This window comes from Lates calcarifer, linkage group LG20 (genome assembly GCF_001640805.2).
Source record: "Lates calcarifer isolate ASB-BC8 linkage group LG20, TLL_Latcal_v3, whole genome shotgun sequence".
In the NCBI taxonomy this organism is placed as follows: Eukaryota; Metazoa; Chordata; class Actinopteri; family Centropomidae; genus Lates; species Lates calcarifer.
The window spans coordinates 104,521-125,057 of record NC_066852.1 but is presented as its reverse complement, the minus strand read 5'-3'; the positions used below and the strand labels follow the sequence as shown (position 1 = coordinate 125,057).

Genomic DNA, 20,537 nt, shown 5'->3' with positions numbered 1-20,537 from the left:
ATTTCCGATGCATCCCTGAACGCGGCACGCAGAGGGGGAGTTTACATGTATGTTGCTGCTCGGCGGCGTGTTGCAGCTGCAGCGTCTCCGGAGGAGCAGAGTCCTCAAACACCGCATGAACACAGACGGAACCAGCGTCTTTCATCCACCGGGGAGTCCGGACTGAGATCCGGTTCTTGGTAAGAGCTCGTGTTTTCTCCCCCGCGCTGATTTTAGCCTCGTTAACGCTTCTGTCCGCCCGCTATGCTAACCACCGTTAGCTTCTCTGTGAGAGGCTAATGTTGACGCTAACGCCGATTCCTTTGTTTCGTGTTGTCACGATGTTTGTTTGTGGCGGTGAACGTTATCACGGACTGTCGAGCTGATTCACGCACAATCCCGCACCTTCAGTTTCAGCACAGGAGGAGTGTTTTAGAGTTTGAACAAAAGTTGTGTTTGCACGTAGCTGCCATTTTGGTGGGTGACTCAAACTAATGCTGCGTTCATGTCCCATCGGTAAAAAGGAAATATCAACTTATTAGCGTTTAAAGGTTTTAATTTAAGTTAAACAATATGATGTGATATAGCTTCAGGAAGACGTAACTGAAGACACATAAATTAAAGGTGCTCAGTGTGAAACGTTATTTATATTTGGTAGCACCAGCACTTTTATGTGTTTAATAGTTTAGATGATTAGTCAGTGGTTAACGTTGTTGTAAGATAATTTCCAAAGTGACTTCTCTTTTAAGCCCGAATTTCAGTATTATTTATGTTTCTGTTGAAATAAAGAAGAACATAAATGTACAAAAGACTGTTCCCCTGGAGCTGCTGTTACAGAATACCAGCTTCAAATCTGTTTAATCTACAAGCATGGTTCAAGAAAAACTCAATCAAAACAAACTGTTAATGGAGGCTGTAACTGAAACATTTTCATCACTCATCTTACATTTCTTTTATCTACTCTCGATCTTCTTATATATGAGCTCTCACAGGCTGCTCACTCCTTCTTTGATAACATTAACTGTATTGGACTGACCTCTAGTGGAGAATGTTGTGTACTACATTACCTCTTATTCTGTTATTCTTTATGATACAGTTTAATGTTTTGAGTTTTGATTTTCAACTTTAAGTAAAATAAAATCTTCTTAAATCATCAGCTTAATGGAGCCAAATATTCAGCTCCAAAATGACACATTTTTAATGTGAATCATCAATCTTCCTTGGCAAACATAAGTATCACAGTAAGATCTCTCTGGCTGCCTCTCTTGGATTACCATTTACTGTGATATTTTCATCACAATAATCAGAAATCTGAAATATTACATACTCTGCTGTTCTGTTGCTAATTAAAACTTTATGTTGTGTCTTTACTCGCAGGTGATGATTGCTGTAATAGATGATATCTGTGTTTTCTCTGCAAGGAAGTCGACTGAATCCAGCTCCTGAGATAACTGAACACAAAGTGAGTACGAACTCCGATTCAGTCTGATTCATCTTTCATCTCAGGACACTCCACCTATTGACATGTTTTTTGTTTTATTCTGCAGAGTCAACTGAATCTTGACTGCCAGGACTCTCTCAACAACTTCCTGTCTGTTTCCGGGGTTTGGATGTCACCATGGACAACATCAGTGACTACTACATTTGGCAGCGCCGGATCCACCACGGAATTAGGTATCAGAAAGTTGCAGTCCCCTTCCCAGAGTCGGTTGAAATCGGTTTGGAGTTTAACGCGGCGTTGGAAAGGAAGGAAATGTTAGATCAGAGTCTGTTGACGAATGCTGTGATGCTAGAGCTTTGTGACTTTGCCAAAACGGTGACCAAGTCCGAGAAGTATTTCCTGTTTGAAATGCTAGACTTCAACTTTGACCTTGGCGTGGACATGGACGATGACATGCAGTACTATGAATACGCGACACGTGTCCACAATAAAATAAAGCAGCTGAAAGAACAAATCAAGGTGAAACCCCGTAGATGGAAAGAAGCATTTCCGTTACCAGATCTAAGTGTTATAACGGCGCTGACAGGTTCAGAGGCGCCTGAACGGTACTACCCTAAGAGGAACAAAATCGCAGATAGCTCAGTCCTCACCAACGGCAGCAAGAAGAGCCAGACTTCAGAACAGGAGACAAGCGAGAGCAGCGGGGCTACAAGCAGTGTGTTCACTGTAAATATCAAAAATGGAGTCCGATTAAAACGAGCAGGTGATGTTTACCCATTCTGTAGAAACCTTGGGGTGACTCTGGCAGTTCGACCAGATGAAACACCAAAACAGAAACTAGACCCAAATCTGCTGACCAGCGGTGTGATGTTGGAGCTTCTTGATTTTTCCAGAGTGCTCTGTGGAACACACACTCAGATAGTCAGCGAGTTGGTCAAGCACAATTTTGGTCAGGAGTTGAATAGATTGGTGTTCCGCATGCAATATAACAAGCTGATTGAGAGAAAATATGCCTGCCTAACAGCTGAGGACAGAGACTCTTTTCGAAAGGAGCCTTTTAAAGTCCAGATCATCAACAAACAGGAACAGAAGCACAGAAAGAGAAAAAGCATGGATTCAGATTATCAAGAACTGGAAAGACTAACAATAGCCAGTAAGAGGAGGGAAACGCTGAGGCACAGAGACGGCGAGGGCCAGGAAGTTTGTCCAAGCAGCGACTTGTCATACACGTGTCCGATTGATTTTGAGACAGAAATGCAGGCAGGCGCTGATGTCGCACCAGAAAGAATTAAGCTTGAAAGCTGTTTGTCAGGAACAGCTGTAGAAACAAAGTTAGCTGTGGATGTAAAGCAAGAAGATGAGGAAGTTTTTGTCTCTCCAGTGCTACCTCAGACTAATGGTGTCAGTTCTTGTTTAAATAACGGTCATCGAAAGGAAAATGCAGTCTCAGATCTGTTTTCCGAAAACAAAAATGAGAACATAAATGTAAATGCACTGGAACAGAGGCTGTGGTTGAGGCGTGCCGCTCGCTCAAAACAAATCCTGAACTCAAGCAGAGTTAACGACATGTTCGCCCACTGCAGATTAATAGGCTTAGACTTTAATGTTGGTTCAGGCAACAAACAGAACTTGGATCTAGAACTACTCACCAACTGGGTTTTGTTAGAGATAGTTAAATTTGCAGGTGCAATGTCGAAGAGTGTAGGGCGTTTCTTATTTGACATTATGGATAACAACTTCAACCTTGACCTCAAGGATGACATGCGTCAACGTAATTTCATATATTACTTCATGACAAAAGAAAGGATTCTTCAGAACCACCCTGACAGAGAGAAAACAGAGGTTCTCAACAGTCCCTTCCAGTTCCCAGAAGTTTACCACATGGTTGATGTGTCCAGCAATTTTAAAACGGAACAGGAGCTTGAAACAAAGCAGGAGACAAACAGGGATTCATCAATACCAGCTACAAGCAAGCAGATAGACGTGGGGCCTCACCTTTACCCGTTCTGTAAAAAGATAGGACTCAATCTTTGGTCGACTGAAGAACAACCGGCGAGCCAGAAGCTTGATCTGACTGTCCTGACCACTGGAGCTGTGGTCGAGATATTCAGCTTTGTCAGGGAGCTGTGTGGAGACACCCGTAAGACAGTTAATGACATCCTCGAGCACAATTTCGATGTTGATCTGCACAGTGGTGCGAGCAAGGCTGCGAAGGTGATCCGCAGGTGGTACGCGACACAGAAAAGCTTAATGAAAAACCAAACTATGTCACCAAGGATACATAAGTGGTTGAACACTGTTGTCCTGCTGAATGGCCACTCACAGCTCAGTCCACAACGACCAACCAGAAATGGTCCACGGGATCTGGATTCAAAAGACGTAAAACCGGGAACAGAAAGGAGCAGAAATGTCCGACAGATGAAAAAGGTCAACAACTATCACATCTGCAAAGAAATAGGACTGGACCTTGATGTCAGCTCGAAATCAAAAGCCAAAACAAAACTGGATTTGCGAGTCCTGACGAGGGGAGTCCTCCTCGAGATGCACGACTATGTAGAACGAAACTGCAGTCGTTATGTTCCCGCTCTGTACGAGATTCTGGAGTACAACTTCGACCTGAGCTCTCAGAATCACCGGAAGGTGGAGTTCGCCTGGTGTATCGCCTCTCAGGTGATAGCCATGGTGGGAAAAAATGGCAGAAAGGCAGAGTATTTGAACAGGGTGTTTGAGTTGCCAATGGAAGTCTCAGAGTCCTCACAGATCATCTGCAAAGAGGAGCCAGATGATAGCTTTAGCGAATCAGACATTAATGATAGTGATGACATTGTGTTTGTCAGAAAGCTGAAGCCTGTTGACATTGTGGTAGAAGTAGAATAGAGTCACCACTGCTCAGATTAGGGTTTATCTTCTCAATCAGTTGATGGAGGGTTGCAACTGTTTTGATGATCATTTTTCAAGCAGAGGTTTTTTCTTTTTCAGCCTCTTAAAACAAGATATTTTAGGACATTTTTTGATATTTGATAGGCTAATGATTGCTTGCTTATTTGGAAAAACAATGGCCAGATTAATCTATAAGGATAAAAATTGTTAGCCGCAGCTCTAAATTGATGAATCGTCTATGAAATGCCATGAAATTATTTTTAAAAATGCAAGATTTTCACATCGGCTTTATCACCATAATCAGGTGTTTTTTCCAACCAGCAGTCTAAAACCTAAAAATAATTGCAACAAAAGACAACAAATCCTCACGTTCAAGAATCTGGAACTAGACTTTGTTTGGAATCTTTGCTTGAAAAATAGCGTAAATGTGAAATTGTTTGTTGATCGACCACTCAGTTATTTGTTTCAGCACAAAAAAGCAGTTCTAAAACAGTTTATGCTCCCCTGAAGGTTGGATTCATTGCAAGGTGTAACACTAAAAACAGGTCTTCATCAGTATTTCATCTTTACTGTGTTGCTCGCGCTACATTTGTATGATTAAGTTTTCCACACAGATCAACAGCGAGTCAGTAAAGTTAATGTTAACAATCATTAGTTATTAGTCCAGGTATGAGTGGTCAAACAATGCAATCAGTGAACCAAAGTTTCTAAAGTCCCATTGACTGACCAAACACATCGAGTGTCAACCGTTTTATTTTTTTCTGCCTCGGTGCCTTGAATGACTCGTCTACATTCGAAAGATTAAGGCACACATCAAAGAAGTTAAAAGAGGACAGTGTTGTAGTTCTATATCTTCATCCACAGATGTGGACCAGAAGCAGCTCAGTATCTTTGGTCTGTTGATGTTCTTTTTAAACATAAGCTGCATAACCAGCCATTTGTGCTGAAACCAAATGTACATGTGGATGAAAAAGTATTTCTCCACTTTGGATGTATAAGTTTCTTTTTTAATTCCTTCACTCCATTCATTATGTTTTTTTTAATGTTTTGACTTTTCTTGTTTTGCAGCAGGGAAACTGCAAAATAAAGCACCATTAACCTATACCAAACGTCTTATTCAGATTTATTTTTTCACCCATTCAGAATCTGATGTGATCCAGAAGGAATATTGTACAATTTACTTCACTACATTTATCTCAGTATTTGTTTTTGCTTCTAAACTTTATTGTTTGTTGTAAAATCGTGACAGAGTCATAAATTCTTGCAGCATTTTTGTCAAGAAATTGTAAACAAGCTGTCAAGAGCCAAACCAACAGGTGGCGATGTAATCCTTAGAGAACTGTCATCCTATTGGTCAATGTGAGGGTGATGTCACACTAAGCAGGAAAAAACATTTTTCAGGTATTCTCAGCTTCATGTCGGTAAAGTAACAGTAGAAGTAGACAAGTACTCTGAAGTTCCTCTTGTAAAAGTATCAGCAGGAAAAGTACAGAAGTATTTGCAGTCTCCTGTAGAGTATCAGTAGTAAAAGTACATAAGTAATATTCTCAGCTTCCTGAAGTTATAAAAGGGTTGAGGCACAGGTTAAACTGTAGTGTGTTTTATGTAATATTTTACTCTGAAAAGTAACTAGTTACCTAAGCTGTCAGAAATATGAATTGTACAACATTTTTCTCTGTAATGCAGCGGGGTAGAAGTATGGAGTAATATAAAACTGGAAATGATCAAGTAAAATACATTTACTCCAGAACTACACCTATCTATGAGTAAATGTACTTAGTTACTTTCCACCACTTTAAGTCTAGGCTGCAGTTTTCCAGTGGCTTGTTATAATTAATTACATGAAGTAATTGTATACTGTAGGTTTGAACAGTTATAAGCTGCTGAAGTCAATTAGCTTTTTAATTTAATTCAGCACATGAAAAATAATTAAATGATCATTAAATGAGCTGATTGATAATTACATTTCATTCGTCTGTATTAAACAGACAAAGATGTTAAATTTTAAATAGATTATTACATTTTTAATAAGGCTTTTAATTTTCTTCCCATCATGCTCTGTCACAGCTCATTTGTCTCCTGCAGCTGGGACAGTTTAAGTCAAATAAATGTTCACTGTTTCTCTCTGAAATATTGAATTATAAAGTATCATAAAACTGAAATACTATCAGAGAAAGAAGTGTAATTCATCTGGGTCACAAAGGCAAAGGTGTTTTAAAAAAGTCCTGATTTTTATTTGTCAACTGTGCTGAAGAAACAGAAAACCTGTAATTGAGGAACAGACATGAAACTGCAGTAACTGATAGACACCACTAGATGGCGTTAGAGTCCAGGCATCTACCTGTTTCTTCCACTGACAGACTCAGATTGTTCTTCTCAGTGTCTGACTACATGATGATAGGATTCCTACAGAGACAGAGCTTTTTATTAAAGAGGAAGATCCTTTTTCTTTACCCAGAAACATCTCTATATATCTCTACCAGACTCCATTGACAAAAACAGGGATTTAACCAGGAGCTGCTGGAATACCACTGCCTCCATCTGTTAGTGTGTCTGTGTTACTGTGTGACTTTCAGTGGTGGAAGAAGTAATCAGATACTTTACTGAAGTAAAAGTACCACACAGTAACACAGACACACTGACAGATGGAGGCAGCAGCACTTGTGTTCTGCAAGATGAAATTTCTGTTTTTGTCAGTGGAGTCTGGTATTGATATGTAGCGATGGTTCACTTCACTTTTATGAATTAAAAGCAGTGTATCTAAAGCCTGTATTTTTTAGGGAGTTATTTTTCCCCTGTGCTTCAGATTCTGTTTTTACAGTCACTTCTTCAGGAAGTTATTGTTATTACTTTTGTCTTGTTTCATTTTACCTTCCTGTGAGTCCTGAGCTCACACCCAGCTGTGAGACAATATTCTGTGACGTTCCCAGCCATAACACAGTTTGTTTCTCTGTGATGGATCTTGTGTTTCCTCGCAGTTTATTATGAAATCTTAACGGGGGTTTATCCCTCCCTCCGTCCAGGCTTTAATTCAGTCTGTTTTATAGGCAGGACGTTAGCTTCAGCAGAGCTACCAAAGCCTCCAAACACAGGGGAACGCATTAAAAGAGAAGGCAAATCACAGTAAATACCTGCCTCCCTGCTCACCATGAGTCAGCCCACTCAGACTGGCAGAGTGCTGCCCTTGTTATCCCTCTTCACACACTTGTTTAACACACACACACACTGAAGTGACAAAACTTGGCAGGAAGAAATGGAGAGGAGCTGCAAGGAGGAGCAGCGAAATACACTCAGACTGCATCAGTGCTCTTTTATTTATATCACAAATCACTTATTTCCTATGCACATTCTGAATTTGCTCATTTAAAAAACCCAACTGAAACAGCACGAGCTTAAAAACACACACACTGGCAACCCAGTACAGAGAATATGTTTGGTTTATTTCATTTTTTCCCCTTTAAATAAATAATGACATTATGGCTCCTGCTGCACTCCCTCTTCTTTATTTCCATATCACATATCACACTCCTCCGCTCCACCAGAAACAACCTAAAAATAAAGAATAAAAATAGTTGCTGACAGAATAAAAAAATGTGTAGACAAAAGCGATTCCTGTGGGTATAACATCACTGTCATGTTTCTGTGGGAAACAGCAACAAGATATCACCAGTTTCCACAGGACATTAGCTGATGAAAACACAAAGTTCTTAAAGGAAAACTCTGGTGTTTTTGAACCTGCCACATGTGTTTGGGTGTAAATGATTGATAGGAGCTGAAATCCTTGGAACTGGTGCAGTATTCAGCAACAACGGTGTACACTACCAGAGTCCATTGACAAAAATAGGAATTTTACCGAGCAGAACACAGGAGCTGCTGGAATACCACTGCCTCCATCTGTTAGTGTGTCTGTGTTACTGTGTGACTTTCAGTGGTGGAAGAAGTAATCAGATACTTTACATGAAGAAAAAATACCACATGGTAACACAAACACACTAACCGACGGTTAGGCAGCAGCTGCTGTGTTCTGCTCGGTAAAATTGCTCTTTTTGTCAATGGAGTCTGGTAGTGATAAAACGACTGTCTCATTAAACAAGCAGGATGTTACTCGTTAATAAAGAGGTCTATCTCTGTAGGAATCCTGTGAAATTTTGTGTAGACATTCATGGTCTCCACAGGATGAATTCCACTGACTCTGGTGATACCCTGACAGTTCCTCTAGCGCCACCAGCAGGTTAAAGTAAAAAGAAATGCTGTTTTAAAAGCAGTAAGTAGCAGAGTAGATAGACACCATGATGAAAAACAAATGACATGGACCTCATCTCACCTGCGACAGGTGAGTCCAGTACACAAGGACATGGCTGATACCAGCTCTGAGAAATGTTTAGTATTTGATGTACAGTACAAACGGACACAGAAAACTCCCAACTCCCCGAGCGGGCGCCGACACACTCCGTCCTCTGAGTGCTCATCTGCACTGACATATGGACACACACACACACACACACACACACACACACACACACTCGTCCCCTCTCCAGCTCCCCACAGCTGTTCTCCCACACAGATCCCACTCATTTTCACCCTGATTCATAATCTGCTCAGAGACTCTCAGCAGAGCTCTGACATAATCCAGTGGGACCAATGTCTGTCACTGCAGCACGTCCAAATATATATAAAAAACTTTATTCACACAGGCAGAGGATGGAGCTCACTCTGCCTCACTGTTACCTGCATGTGAAGCTCACGGGATTTAACAGTTCACACCTAAAAATCTGTTTCATTCAAATCCTGAGACAATCAGCCAATCATCATTCTCACCTCTGTGTTCCTTAACTCAGAAAAGGAAATAAAAATGGTGGATAGGTGAGAAATCCTTCTCTAGTTCTGTGTAAGTTCTTAGTAACTTGCAGCTAGTTTCAAACTAGATTCAAAATTTAACAAAGTTAACAGAGGGAAAAGGAATTTTTTTGTATTTGACCAAAATCAGATGTGTTAAACAACATGTGAATGAGTGAAAAAGAAACTAATTTAGACTGAAATAACAGAATAAATAAATAAATAATATAAACACTTTAAAATAATAATTAAAAAAACAAAACAAAACAAAACGAATTAACTAAACCAATAATTGGTGTCAGTTTAATGTCAGTTTAATGTAACCATCAGTAATTCTCTCCCCAGGTGTCCCTCGGGCTTTAACCTGTCAAAATGGCCGCCGACACGAAAAACCACGACGTTCTGCGACCGTTACGCAGACGCAACACAACGCAGGCAGCGCGTGTCTCCTGCCGTTACAATACGTCATCCGTCCTCTACGTCCTCTCAGCGCCACAGTGAGAAGAGGAGGGAAGTTTGATGCCGAACCTGCAACGTTTCTCCAAGACCAGTGAGTAAACAGCTACTAATGCTAACGTTAGCTGTGTAGCACCAGCAAAACCTACAAATAACTTAAAGTACAGAAATAAGTAAAAATACCTCAATTTAAAAACACTTTATTAACAAGTTAAAGACTTTATTGATACCTGATACAGCAGCACAAAGTTTACAACGCACCAAACTATTCACCCGTGCAATAGCATTAACATGATAACTGATTAAAGCTGAAACTGTTTAATCTGTTTGAGATGGAAGTTATTTGGTTTTGTGTAGAATTGAAAACAGGTTAGATACAGGGAAGATACAGGCTCCAAAGACTGACCTTGTTTCAACTGAGGCTAATTGCACAAACAAGATTTTAGAATAACCTGTGAACATCACAGCAAATAAGAAACCAGAGGGTTGGAGAGCATCAGCAGGTGCCTGAACACGAGCTGAAACCCAGGTACAGCACAGTTTAGGAGGTTAGTTAGCTTAACGGCACCTTCAGGTTCTTCATCCAACTTTACATTGAAAAACAGATGGTTAAGAGTCTGATTTCGATCCAAAACAAAAAACATCGCTCAGAAAATGGCACAAACTGGCAGATTAAACTTTGCCAAAGAGCATGAAAACAGGCCTGATTAATGTTGGCAGCACATTCTTTGCTCTGATGAAGCCAGAGTAAGTTGTTTGGAGTCAGATGTGATCCAGACAGATGTGTCAGAGTGAAGCATGGAGGTGGGAGAGAGCTGATGTGGGCCTGCATGAGGGCAACAGGTGGAGGAGGGTTATTTATATTGAATTAATTTACCTAAACACTGAAGGAAAAGACTCAAACACACAAGTTTGAACAGAAGAAGAAAAGTGAGAGCGATGACCTGAAACGACCTCTGTCCACACTAAAACCTAAAACCCTGCAGGTTTCAAACTAAAACTTGTGGACGCTCAAAAACTACCGCAGCAGCCTGAACATCAGGTGTAACCATAGCAACAGAATTAGTGTGGATGTAGGTTTAAGTTCAGCAGTGAAGCTGAACTGCAGGTGAGTTAATAAGAGTCATTAAAAACCAGCGTTCGTCTCTGATATCCAGGAAACTGGGCTGTCACAGCTACACTTCCTGTTCCAGAGGGAGAGGGGGATCATGGGTAATATACAGAGTTCAGCACCATTTTATTTTCTCCTCCTCTCCTCTCCTCCTCTCCTCTTCTCTCCTGATAATGTTTCAGAGAGGAAGAGCAGAGCAGAAAGGTCGAGTGTTTTCCATCTGATGGTGCAACTCATTAAATCTGTATCTGCGTGTCCTCGGGCTGCTACTTACTGTGGTTAGGGTTAGTTAGCTGATGTTTTCCTGTTGTAATCTAAGCTCATTGGCTTTGTTGTCGTCCGGACTGAAACTGGACCGGAGGCAAAAAGAGAGAAAGAAAAAAGAAAATCAAGAAGGAGCTCTTTCATCTCTCATGTTAAAGGAGCAGTTCGTTCATTCGTTCGATTTCCTGCCTCAGAGCCACGAGAGGACGGATATCAGACACCAGTCACTGTAACTGTTAGCCTAGCTTAGCATAAAGACTGGAAGCAGAGGGAAACTGTTAGCCTGGCTCTATAACTCAAAAGCTTGATTCACATGTTGCATCCTGTTTGTGTAGAAAAGGAAATATAAAGAACTGTTGAACATTTATTCAACTCATCGTTCTAGTTTCACTGGTTTTAGCTTCTGAAATATGAGGATTTGTTTTTTGTGACAGGAAAATGAATGTGTTTGGATTCACTGAGCTGTGGGAAATATTAACAAGTCACTTCACTTTTCTGACATTTTATTCAAACAGCTCAGCAGTTAATTAAGAATGGAACTGACAGATTAATCAACAATGGATGATCATTAATCTGGACCAGTTTAACTCAGTTTAACTCAGTTTAACTCAGGACCAGTGCTGTCAGTGAGTCTGATGTGTCAGCCAATCAGAAGAGAGGAGGGAGAGAGAAGCTGTTGTCATGGAGACGGAGTTTTGGTAAAATGTGTTTTGTGTTTATGAATAAGACACAAAGAGCAGGATGAAGAAGCTCCCAGTCAAACTTCCTCCTCTCTCCTCCTCTCCTCTCCTGTTTCCTCTCCTCCTCTCCTCTCCTGTTTCCTCTCCTCCTCCTCCTCTCCTCTCCTCCTCCTCTCCTCCTCCTCCTCTCCTCCTCTCCTCTCCTCTCCTCCTCTCCTCTCCTCCTCTCTCCTCCTCTCCTCTCCTGTTTCCTCTCCTCCTCTCCTCCTCTCCTCCTCTCCTCCTCCTCTCCTCTCCTGTTTCCTCTCCTGTTTCCTCTCCTCCTCTCCTCTCCTCTTATATAAATCCTCCTGTCTTGAGGAGGCGTCTTATATAAGCACTGAGGCTTAATTCATCTCTATTGAGACGACAGCCTCACTCCTTTTCTCCTCCTCCTCCTCCTCTTCCTCCTCCCTCTGTCCTCCCTTCCTCTTACCTCCTATTTTTTATTCCCTTTCCACTCCTCTCTCCATTTCTTCTACTCTCTTCTCCACACCTCCTCTCTCCCTTTTTCTCCCTTTCCTCCTCTCATCCTCTCGTCTCCTTTCCTTCTCCTCTCTCCTCTCTCCTCTCTCCTCTCTCCTCTCTGCCTCCTCCTCTGCACCTGTGCAGGTTTTCCAGCCTCTGGCGAGGTGATGATTGACAGGTGCTGTGCCCACCTGGAGGACGAGGGTGGGAAACAAAGACATGTCACCTGTGGGCGTTTGGGTCGAGATCAGCTGAACGTTACCGAGCTTAAAGGCCCTCAAACTACCTCTGTATTACTGTTACCGTGACGACGGACGTCCAGCCTTAAAAACGTACCTGAATTAAATCGAAACCCGTCGTGAAAGTGCAGAAAATGTTTGTGCACGGTGTCAGTAAAAATAAACAGTTATAACTTAGTGTTTTTACAAGGATTAATCAAAACTACCAGCTTCAGTGAGAACGTGTTGTCGCTCATTATGACGCTTAAATACGATTCAAGTATTTTAACACTTTTTACTTATTTATTCTCTTATATTTAACACTGCAGAGACATAAAATTGATGCTCAGTTAAGTCAGGTTTAGGTCAGGTCAGTGTGTCTCAGGAAGCCATGTTGGATCAACAGAGACTGAAGTTCTGTCGTCACAAAATGAGACAAACTGGTTCCTCTTAATTTAATTCTTCATGTTTGAATTTAAATATAATTTAAATATTAGGTTGTGTGTGTTGAATTGAAAGAGTTATCAGGTTGTTTGTGTGTGTGTGTGTGTGTGTGTGTGTTTTATATGGTTGGAGGGGTGGTGAATGATGCGGAAATCGAATGTGCTCTGGGAACAAAAACACACCACAACACACACTGGGGAGCGGGGGGGGGTGAAGCAGGGGAATACAGTGTGTTGGAAAGTTGAAAGATTTCCCTGTGGAAGGCCACAAACACACACACACACACACACACACACACATGGGCGAGTCTGCGGTCAGTCTGATCCTGATGAAACCTGAATCCTCCTGCAGACCTCAGTCACAGAGTCTGAATGCTCCTTTACACTGTTTGTGGTCAAATCTTCGTCACTCAGAAATCGTAAATCTGTCCAGGGGTGGAACGTGTATCGCAATCACATGTTCCCATGTTGCAATAGGAGATCATAGAGATTTGTGTCATGGTTTCAGTTTCAGAATTGTTATGCCCCTAATTTTAGGCAATAAGTTACTGTTTTGAGCTACTGTCATTATTTAGCTAGTGCATTATTATTTAGAGGTACTAAGTCATTATATTGAGACAGTACGTCAATATTTTAAGATAGTACGTGATTATTAAGAGATTCTAAGTTCTAAACTCAATTATTTGTGAGATACTACGTTATTACTTTGAAATACTGAGTCATTGAGATACCAAGTCAATATTTTGAAATGCTAAGTCATTATTTTGAGAGACTATATCCTTAGCTTGAGATACTAAGTCATTATTTCAAGATACTGTGCTATAACTTATAGATAGATTTTATTTCATAATTTTGAGATAGTGTGACATTATTCTGAGATATTACACCATTATTTCAAGATTAACTCTAAATGCCGGTGCCTTTTGTCGACAGGAGGAAAATGTGTTGATGGTGAAAACACTGAGTCGCCATGTTGTCCATTCTCAGGCTCGCCATATTGTTCATGTGACACACACACACACACACACACACACACACACACACATTTCACCGATCAGCGTTTTTCTGCTCCATATTCAGCCGGAACTGCTTGGAGGCTTTCAGCACACACACACACACACACACACACACACACACACACACACACACACATACACACTGAAGCCTGTAGGAGATTTAGCTGTGACTCCAGATGACTTGGGCAGATTAAGATTTAGGGAATCAGAGACAGGTGGTGTGTGTGTGTGTGTGTGTGTGTGTGTGTGTGTGTTTGTGTTTGTGTGTGTGTGTGATGGGATTGGTTCCAGCTTGGTTAAATGGGCGGATGAAGGGATGAACAGACAGGAGGATAAAGGAGGATGCTGCAGGTCTGAGGGAAAGAAGTTGGAAGGATGACGAATCACACCCTCCATCTGAAGTGTGACGAAATCTCATTGGTTGAGTTAAACATCAGTGGGCGGGGCTTATGGTCCCAAATTATATGGTGAATTTCATTGTCATCATTGGTTTGAAAACATTTTATTGATCCTGAATCAACTGTTCTGAGTAACAAACAATTAAACTTGATATTTCAGAGTCTAGCTTCTTCTACGAGGTGATCAGTAGTTTGGTCTATAAAAGACTCAAAAAATGGCATAAATGATTAATTGATTATCAGAACTCTGGTACTTGAATTTGACAATTCCAAATTTCTAATGTTGTCAGTATTTTACTTTACAGAACATTTTTCTACCAAAACTTCCAAAACAAATGTTATTTGTATTTAATGTAGTCATAGAAAGAAATTTACCTTTTAAGTAAAATGATTTAAGAAATAATTATTTTTCTCTAGAAACATCTCAATAAAGAAAAAATAGACAAGACTTTTGTGAGCTGTATTTGCAGCAAAATTGTGATTGTGGCTCCGCCCACTGGAGATCAAATCAGCCAATAAGATCAACTCTACCTGTGAGTGATATGTTTTTATAAAGATAGACATAAAAGTCCAACCTGTGAGAGATGGAAGGAAAGAAAAGGTAAAAGTGAGCGGAGGAGTGGATGCTGCTGTTATCTGACTGACTGGATGGACGGATGGATGGAGTGAGTGTCTGTGTGTGTGTTTTCCTGGTGTGTGTTGTGTTGGCTGGTAAAGAGCTTAGTGAGCATGAAGCAGCTGGACAGACCTGATAACTGGCCCAGAACCTGGCAAACACACACAAACACACAAATATAAATACTCAGATTTAAAGTATATACTCCATATGTTTCCACATACACACTCGTCAGGACACAGTTTTAAATACACACTAACTTCATGTATGTGAGGAGGGTGGTGGAGGTGTGCATGGTCCCTGGAAATGTCATGTGATCATTGTACCTTCTCAACTTTAGGAATTGCATTTTCACTGGTTTTGTTTTATCAGTTATTGTTTATTTTTTTCACTGACTTTGTTGCTAAAATCTGTGGATATAACGTCACATCGTCGGTGTAACGAACAACCTCAGTGTGAATGAAATGTGATATTTGTGATTCGTGAGGTCTTTGTCAACACAGAATTGAAGCTGACGACTGTAACTTTTATTTGTAATAGGCCATGATCATTTGATACAAGATATTAATGCTGTAACTCAGGTAATGGGGACTCGGACTTGAGGTTTAGTGCAGAGTTTTCACACACACATGAAAGGCTTTTTCAGTGTCGGACTGCAGAGCATATGGCTATTTCCTGGAGGTAGTATATACCAGTATTTGCTAAGAATACCAGTGGGAAAGATTAGTGTTTTGTTGATTTTGGACCATCATACATTGAACTTGGCCAATACAGTTGTGTTTAAAACTCTTCAGTGTGGACAAGTCACACTAAAATAGCGTAAAACATAGATACATACACAGATATATTTGACAGCTGTGTGAATAACCTGACGCACGACATATCACACATAAACTTCACTGTCAGTGTCAAACATGACTGATGATATGAAGACGAGGAGACAGAGATGTAGTCAAGTCTCCATCTTTAAAAGTTCGAAACCACATACACGACCATTTCTCTTTATTCCTGAAAGTCGTTCTTCATGCAGATGCAATTTCTCTCTCTTTCTCCTTTTATTCTGTCTTTTCCTCCAGAGTTGGTATTTTGCCAAAAGCAACAGGGTGAATTAACAGGCGACCTTAATCCAGACAGACGTGAGCCGGTGGATCCTGTTGTCCACAGGTTAGCTGAAGACTAATCAGTAAATTCAAACTGACTGCCGGGAAGAGAGAGAGAGAGAGACTCTGCTTATCTGACTCCTGAGGGGGAGAGAGGGAGAGAAGGAGGGAGAGAGAGGGAGGGAGAAGATAACTTGTGTTAGCCACCTTCTTCTTAACAGATAGATTTTTCCAAAATAAACAATCAATATATGTTTGTCACCATCTTAAAAACCAGAGTTTCTGATCTGACCATTTTGTTATCAGTATTCGTCGAGGTCCCGCCCTAACATCTACCTGACCAATTCTGAGCCAATCACATCTGTCAATCATGACGTTTCACTTGCTTTTTATAGCATTGAATAACTGATGAAAACTTTGCTTATCAGAAAAATTAACACTTGAATGAACATCAGCGTGATTAGAACGACCTAGATCGACAGAAACCATCTTTGGGAAAAGTTAATTTGGCGTGGGGGCGGGGTTTATGACCTATACTGCAGCCAGCCACCAGGGGGCGATCAAGATCTTTTGGCTTGGAGCTGTCATGTCGTCCATCTTGGTCTGTATCTGTACCTTGATGGTTAGGGTCAGGTTTAAGCATAGAAACTACTTGGCCTAAATAATTTTTTGGTCATTTCTTTGGCTCAACAATGCTGTCTTATCTATGAATCTTTACAATGTTGTTGCATTTTCTTAAATGAGAATAAACTGAATTTATTTAGGTTTTGGACTGTTGGATGGACAAAAACTTTTTTAAATTTACTTTTTTACTTAATTTTTTTTAAAGAAATTAGTTAATTACAAGTGATTAGATCATGAAAATAATCGTTAGTTGCAGCTGTATTCCAGAGCGAAACCGTTGTTGCACTCCAGGCTAGTTAATCAATGACGAGACGAGACGGCCATCTTGGATATGGTAGATTTTCAATGGGAGGATTTCAGATTCAAGCTAATACCCATGTCTGCAGGTTCATTTCAGTCCATAATTTCTAGATTGAATCCATCGTGACAGGTCAACATGGCTCAGGCTGTTTTTTTGTCTGAATCCCAAATAATCCATTGCATGCAAAAAAAAAATTGATGGTGCGTTAGGACTATATACAAACATTTTTTTCTTGAAGATACAGTTGTTTTTTTGTGTCTTGGTGGTTGTTTGCCTTATGATGATCAGTGACTGGAGGTCGGAGGTCATTGCGCTTCTTAATTCACAGCTGCATGGCCTCAGGCGGCGAGGAGAGGAAGGGAGGAGAGGGGAGGAGGACGAGGAGGAGAATGAAGATGTGGGGGTTTGTAAAACAGAAAGTGATGGCTGGAATAACTGCAGAACACATATGACCTCAGGGGAAGGGGAAGAACAGATGAAATAAAAACAGGATGAAAGACAGGGAAGGAGAAAATATTGAAAAAGGGACAGAAGATGCAGGAAAAACAAAAAGAAAAGAAATGAGAGGAGATAAAAGCAGAGCTGGAGTCCCAACTATACTTCATTAATCCAGATGATCTAGATACACATCCTGGGGCCATTGAAAGGGACAGAGGAGTGTGTGTGGTTGGATATGTATGTGATTTATCTCGTTCTGAAGATTTTCTGTTGACTTGAACCAACTTGATTTCTCACATGCCACATTTTATTTTGAAGGTGCTTAAAGCTGACAGAGGCTACAGAATGTCTGTCCAGGTAGGAGATCCTCTGTACTGACATGAAATGACCGATTCAGACTTAAAAGATGTGGATATTTACTGTGTAAGAGCTGCTGTGGAGCTGTTTTTACTCAGTAAGCTCAGTGTTTCAGGTGCCGTACCGTATAAACGCAACAATCTCAATTCAACTCCAGCTGAGGATCTTTGACCTATATCTTATATATATATATATATATATATATATGGTGCAGGACACCAGTAAGGACAATTTGAGTTTTGCTCCATCAACAGCACATTTTATAACCAAGTGGTTTGGTTTGGCTTTTCTGACGTGTGTTAATGCTGATAAATGAGACAGTATATTGTCTCTATTGTGATGATAAGTCTTCAGGAAATTACAGCAGCAGGCCAAGACATAGTCCATATCAGACTGGACGCAATCGGAAAGTGACGAGAGGGTCCGGGGCTAGCTAGTTAGCATGCTAACATTAGTAGAAAATAAGATGTGATAGAACTAGAAGCAAGCAAGCAGGCTAACTAACATTTGTTATGAAAACTTAATTTTATATCAATATAGTGTTTGGAGCTTGTTTATTCTGCCCACAAAGTACCAAAAAAAATCTCTCATACCAGGATAGAAACCATATTTTCAGACTGTTGCACAACCACACAAGGTGCAGTCAGTCAGTTTATATGGTGGGACACTGCAGGGGCTTATAACGAGGGGAGGGGTAGGGTGTCAGATTCTGCTGAGGGCCCCAAGAAGTTGGTTTTCATCAGTGTTGTTTGATAAAAACAGGAAAAACTCAGGACATCAAGCCATGCGACCTAGTTAGAGTGTTTAGATTCAGTTTATCCGTCCGACTTCCTCACACTTTGTCTTTCCTCCTTCCAGCTATACTTAGCGCTGCTCGTCCGTGTTTGTAAACTGCCACAGATTCAAACAGGGATTTAGCAGGAGACATTTTTCAGTGTGTCATCTCCTTCCTGCCCCCTGCAGATCCACTTCCTTTTTTAAAGCGTTTATTTATTTATTTATTTTATCAGAGGAGGATCCAGAAACCGGTCAGGCCTAACAGTGCTGCCCAGCAGAGCGTTGGAGCCAGACGGACAGATTGGACACAACGGGAGACAAATGAGCAGAGACTCGTGGGTAATTTGGCGTGATGATGTGATTTGATGCAATGTCTGAGACCATTTTTAAAAAATCTCTTCTGAGTCTCTGTCTCTATCTGTCCCCCTTTAATCAGGGGGCAGTTGTCTTAGGATGGTTGGATGAATTAATAGAAAAAGAGAAAGGGGGTGTATGTTGGATGGAGCTGGAACTGGCATCTGATGGAATGAATAAATAGATTAATAGATGAGTGGCTAAATGAATAGGAGAGATAGGTGGTAGGTTGGCTGAATAGATGAAAAGCTGAAGATGAAAAAATGGACGAATAAATGGATGGAAAGATTGTTGGTTGGGTGAAAAAAGAAAAAGCTGATTGAAGGGATGGATGTGTGTAAAGATGGAGGGATGGGATGAATGGAAGGAATGAACTGACATTTGATGGTGGAATGGATGAAGTTGTTGATTGATGGATAAATGGATAGAGGGAGTAAAGGAGGTACAGCTTGATGAGTGAATTAATGAATGAATGGATGAAATGTCTGATGAATGGAGGGACAGATGGAAAGATAAATACCTTGAGGGATACGGTGATGGAAGGGAGACTGAATGGATAATGAATAGATGGCGATGTGGATGAACGAATGAGCTGGTTCACTTACTGGATGAATGGATGAGTGGCTGGATGAACAGATAATGGATGGATGAATTGTTGAATGGATGAATAAAAGGCTTTGTGGATGGATGAATAAATGAATGGTCAGCAGAACAGATGAATGGGAAGGTTCATGAATGGATGGATGACTGGGTAAATGGACGGATGAAAAACTGGATGGATAGATAAAACTGTGTAGATTGAAAGGTTGGTAGATGAGTGAATGGATCAATGCAGAAAAGGTTGGCTGGTTGGATGAATGGATTCCTTAGAGGATGGTTGGATAGATGAAAAAACAGTTTTACGTTGGATGGATGATTGAAAGCCATGAGTGAATTACCTGATGGAAGAAAGATGAAAGGGTTGGATGGATGGTAAATAGTCGGATACATGAATGGCTGGCTAACATGACTGATGGATGGATGAAAAGTCAGCTTTATGTTGGATTATTGGATGAAATACATGATGAATGGATGAGTCAATGGATAGAAGACTTGCTGGTGGATGAAAGACTATGGATGAATTAATGCAGAAGTGGATGGATAAATCACTGCCCTAGATTAATGGATGGTAGGACTGACGAATAAACAGCTGGAAAAATGGATGAATGAAAGACTTGTTTGCTGTTTGGATGGATGAATGAACTGTGTCACCCACACTGAGACGTAGCTTCCTGGGTGTTTCCATAAATATTTCACCCCGAGTAAAAACCAAAACTCTCCCAGACAAACAGAAACACAAACTCTTTCCAGACTCGATTAGGAAGAGAAATGTGGTGAAATGTATAAATAAAAAAGTAAAGGGATATAAGTGAAGTGGGCATGTGTCATAAGCATGTGTGAGAGAGTGCGTTTATTCAGAAAGAAACTGCAGAGTGAATGCTGTGTTATGATTATTCATTCTGCCTTCGGGCTGGTTTTAATCTGCCTTAGATTTTATTTTTTAAACAGAGGCCAAAAGGAATAAATTCTGTTGATTAAACACCTCACTCTGCATTTATTTATATGATTCGTCTGGTTTAATTTATGTGTGAGTGTGGTCACTTTTGGTTCTACACATCGTACTGCCCATGGTGGCAACAAAGACTGATTTATTTATGTTTATTTAAATATTAGCAAATGTACTATATTTGTTTCTCAAGCT

General features: G+C 40.6%; 1 protein-coding gene across 2 annotated transcripts; it reads left to right on the top strand.

Annotated features, from left to right (window-relative positions):
* The first annotated feature begins 7 nt into the window (after nt 1–7).
* Nucleotides 8–5,401, top strand: LOC108896048 (uncharacterized). Of its 2 annotated transcripts, none has more exons than XM_051078753.1 (3): nt 8–179; nt 1,401–1,441; nt 1,527–5,401. In XM_051078753.1, exon 3 carries the CDS (start codon nt 1,598–1,600, stop codon nt 4,295–4,297), a length of 2,700 nt encoding a protein of 899 aa, XP_050934710.1. In that variant the 5' UTR covers nt 8–179; nt 1,401–1,441; nt 1,527–1,597; the 3' UTR covers nt 4,298–5,401. The 2 variants fall into 2 exon arrangements, with proteins under 2 accessions (XP_050934710.1, XP_018550585.1); XM_018695069.2 differs by having other exon boundaries at nt 1,357–1,441.
* The last annotated feature ends 15,136 nt before the right edge of the window (nt 5,402–20,537 follow it).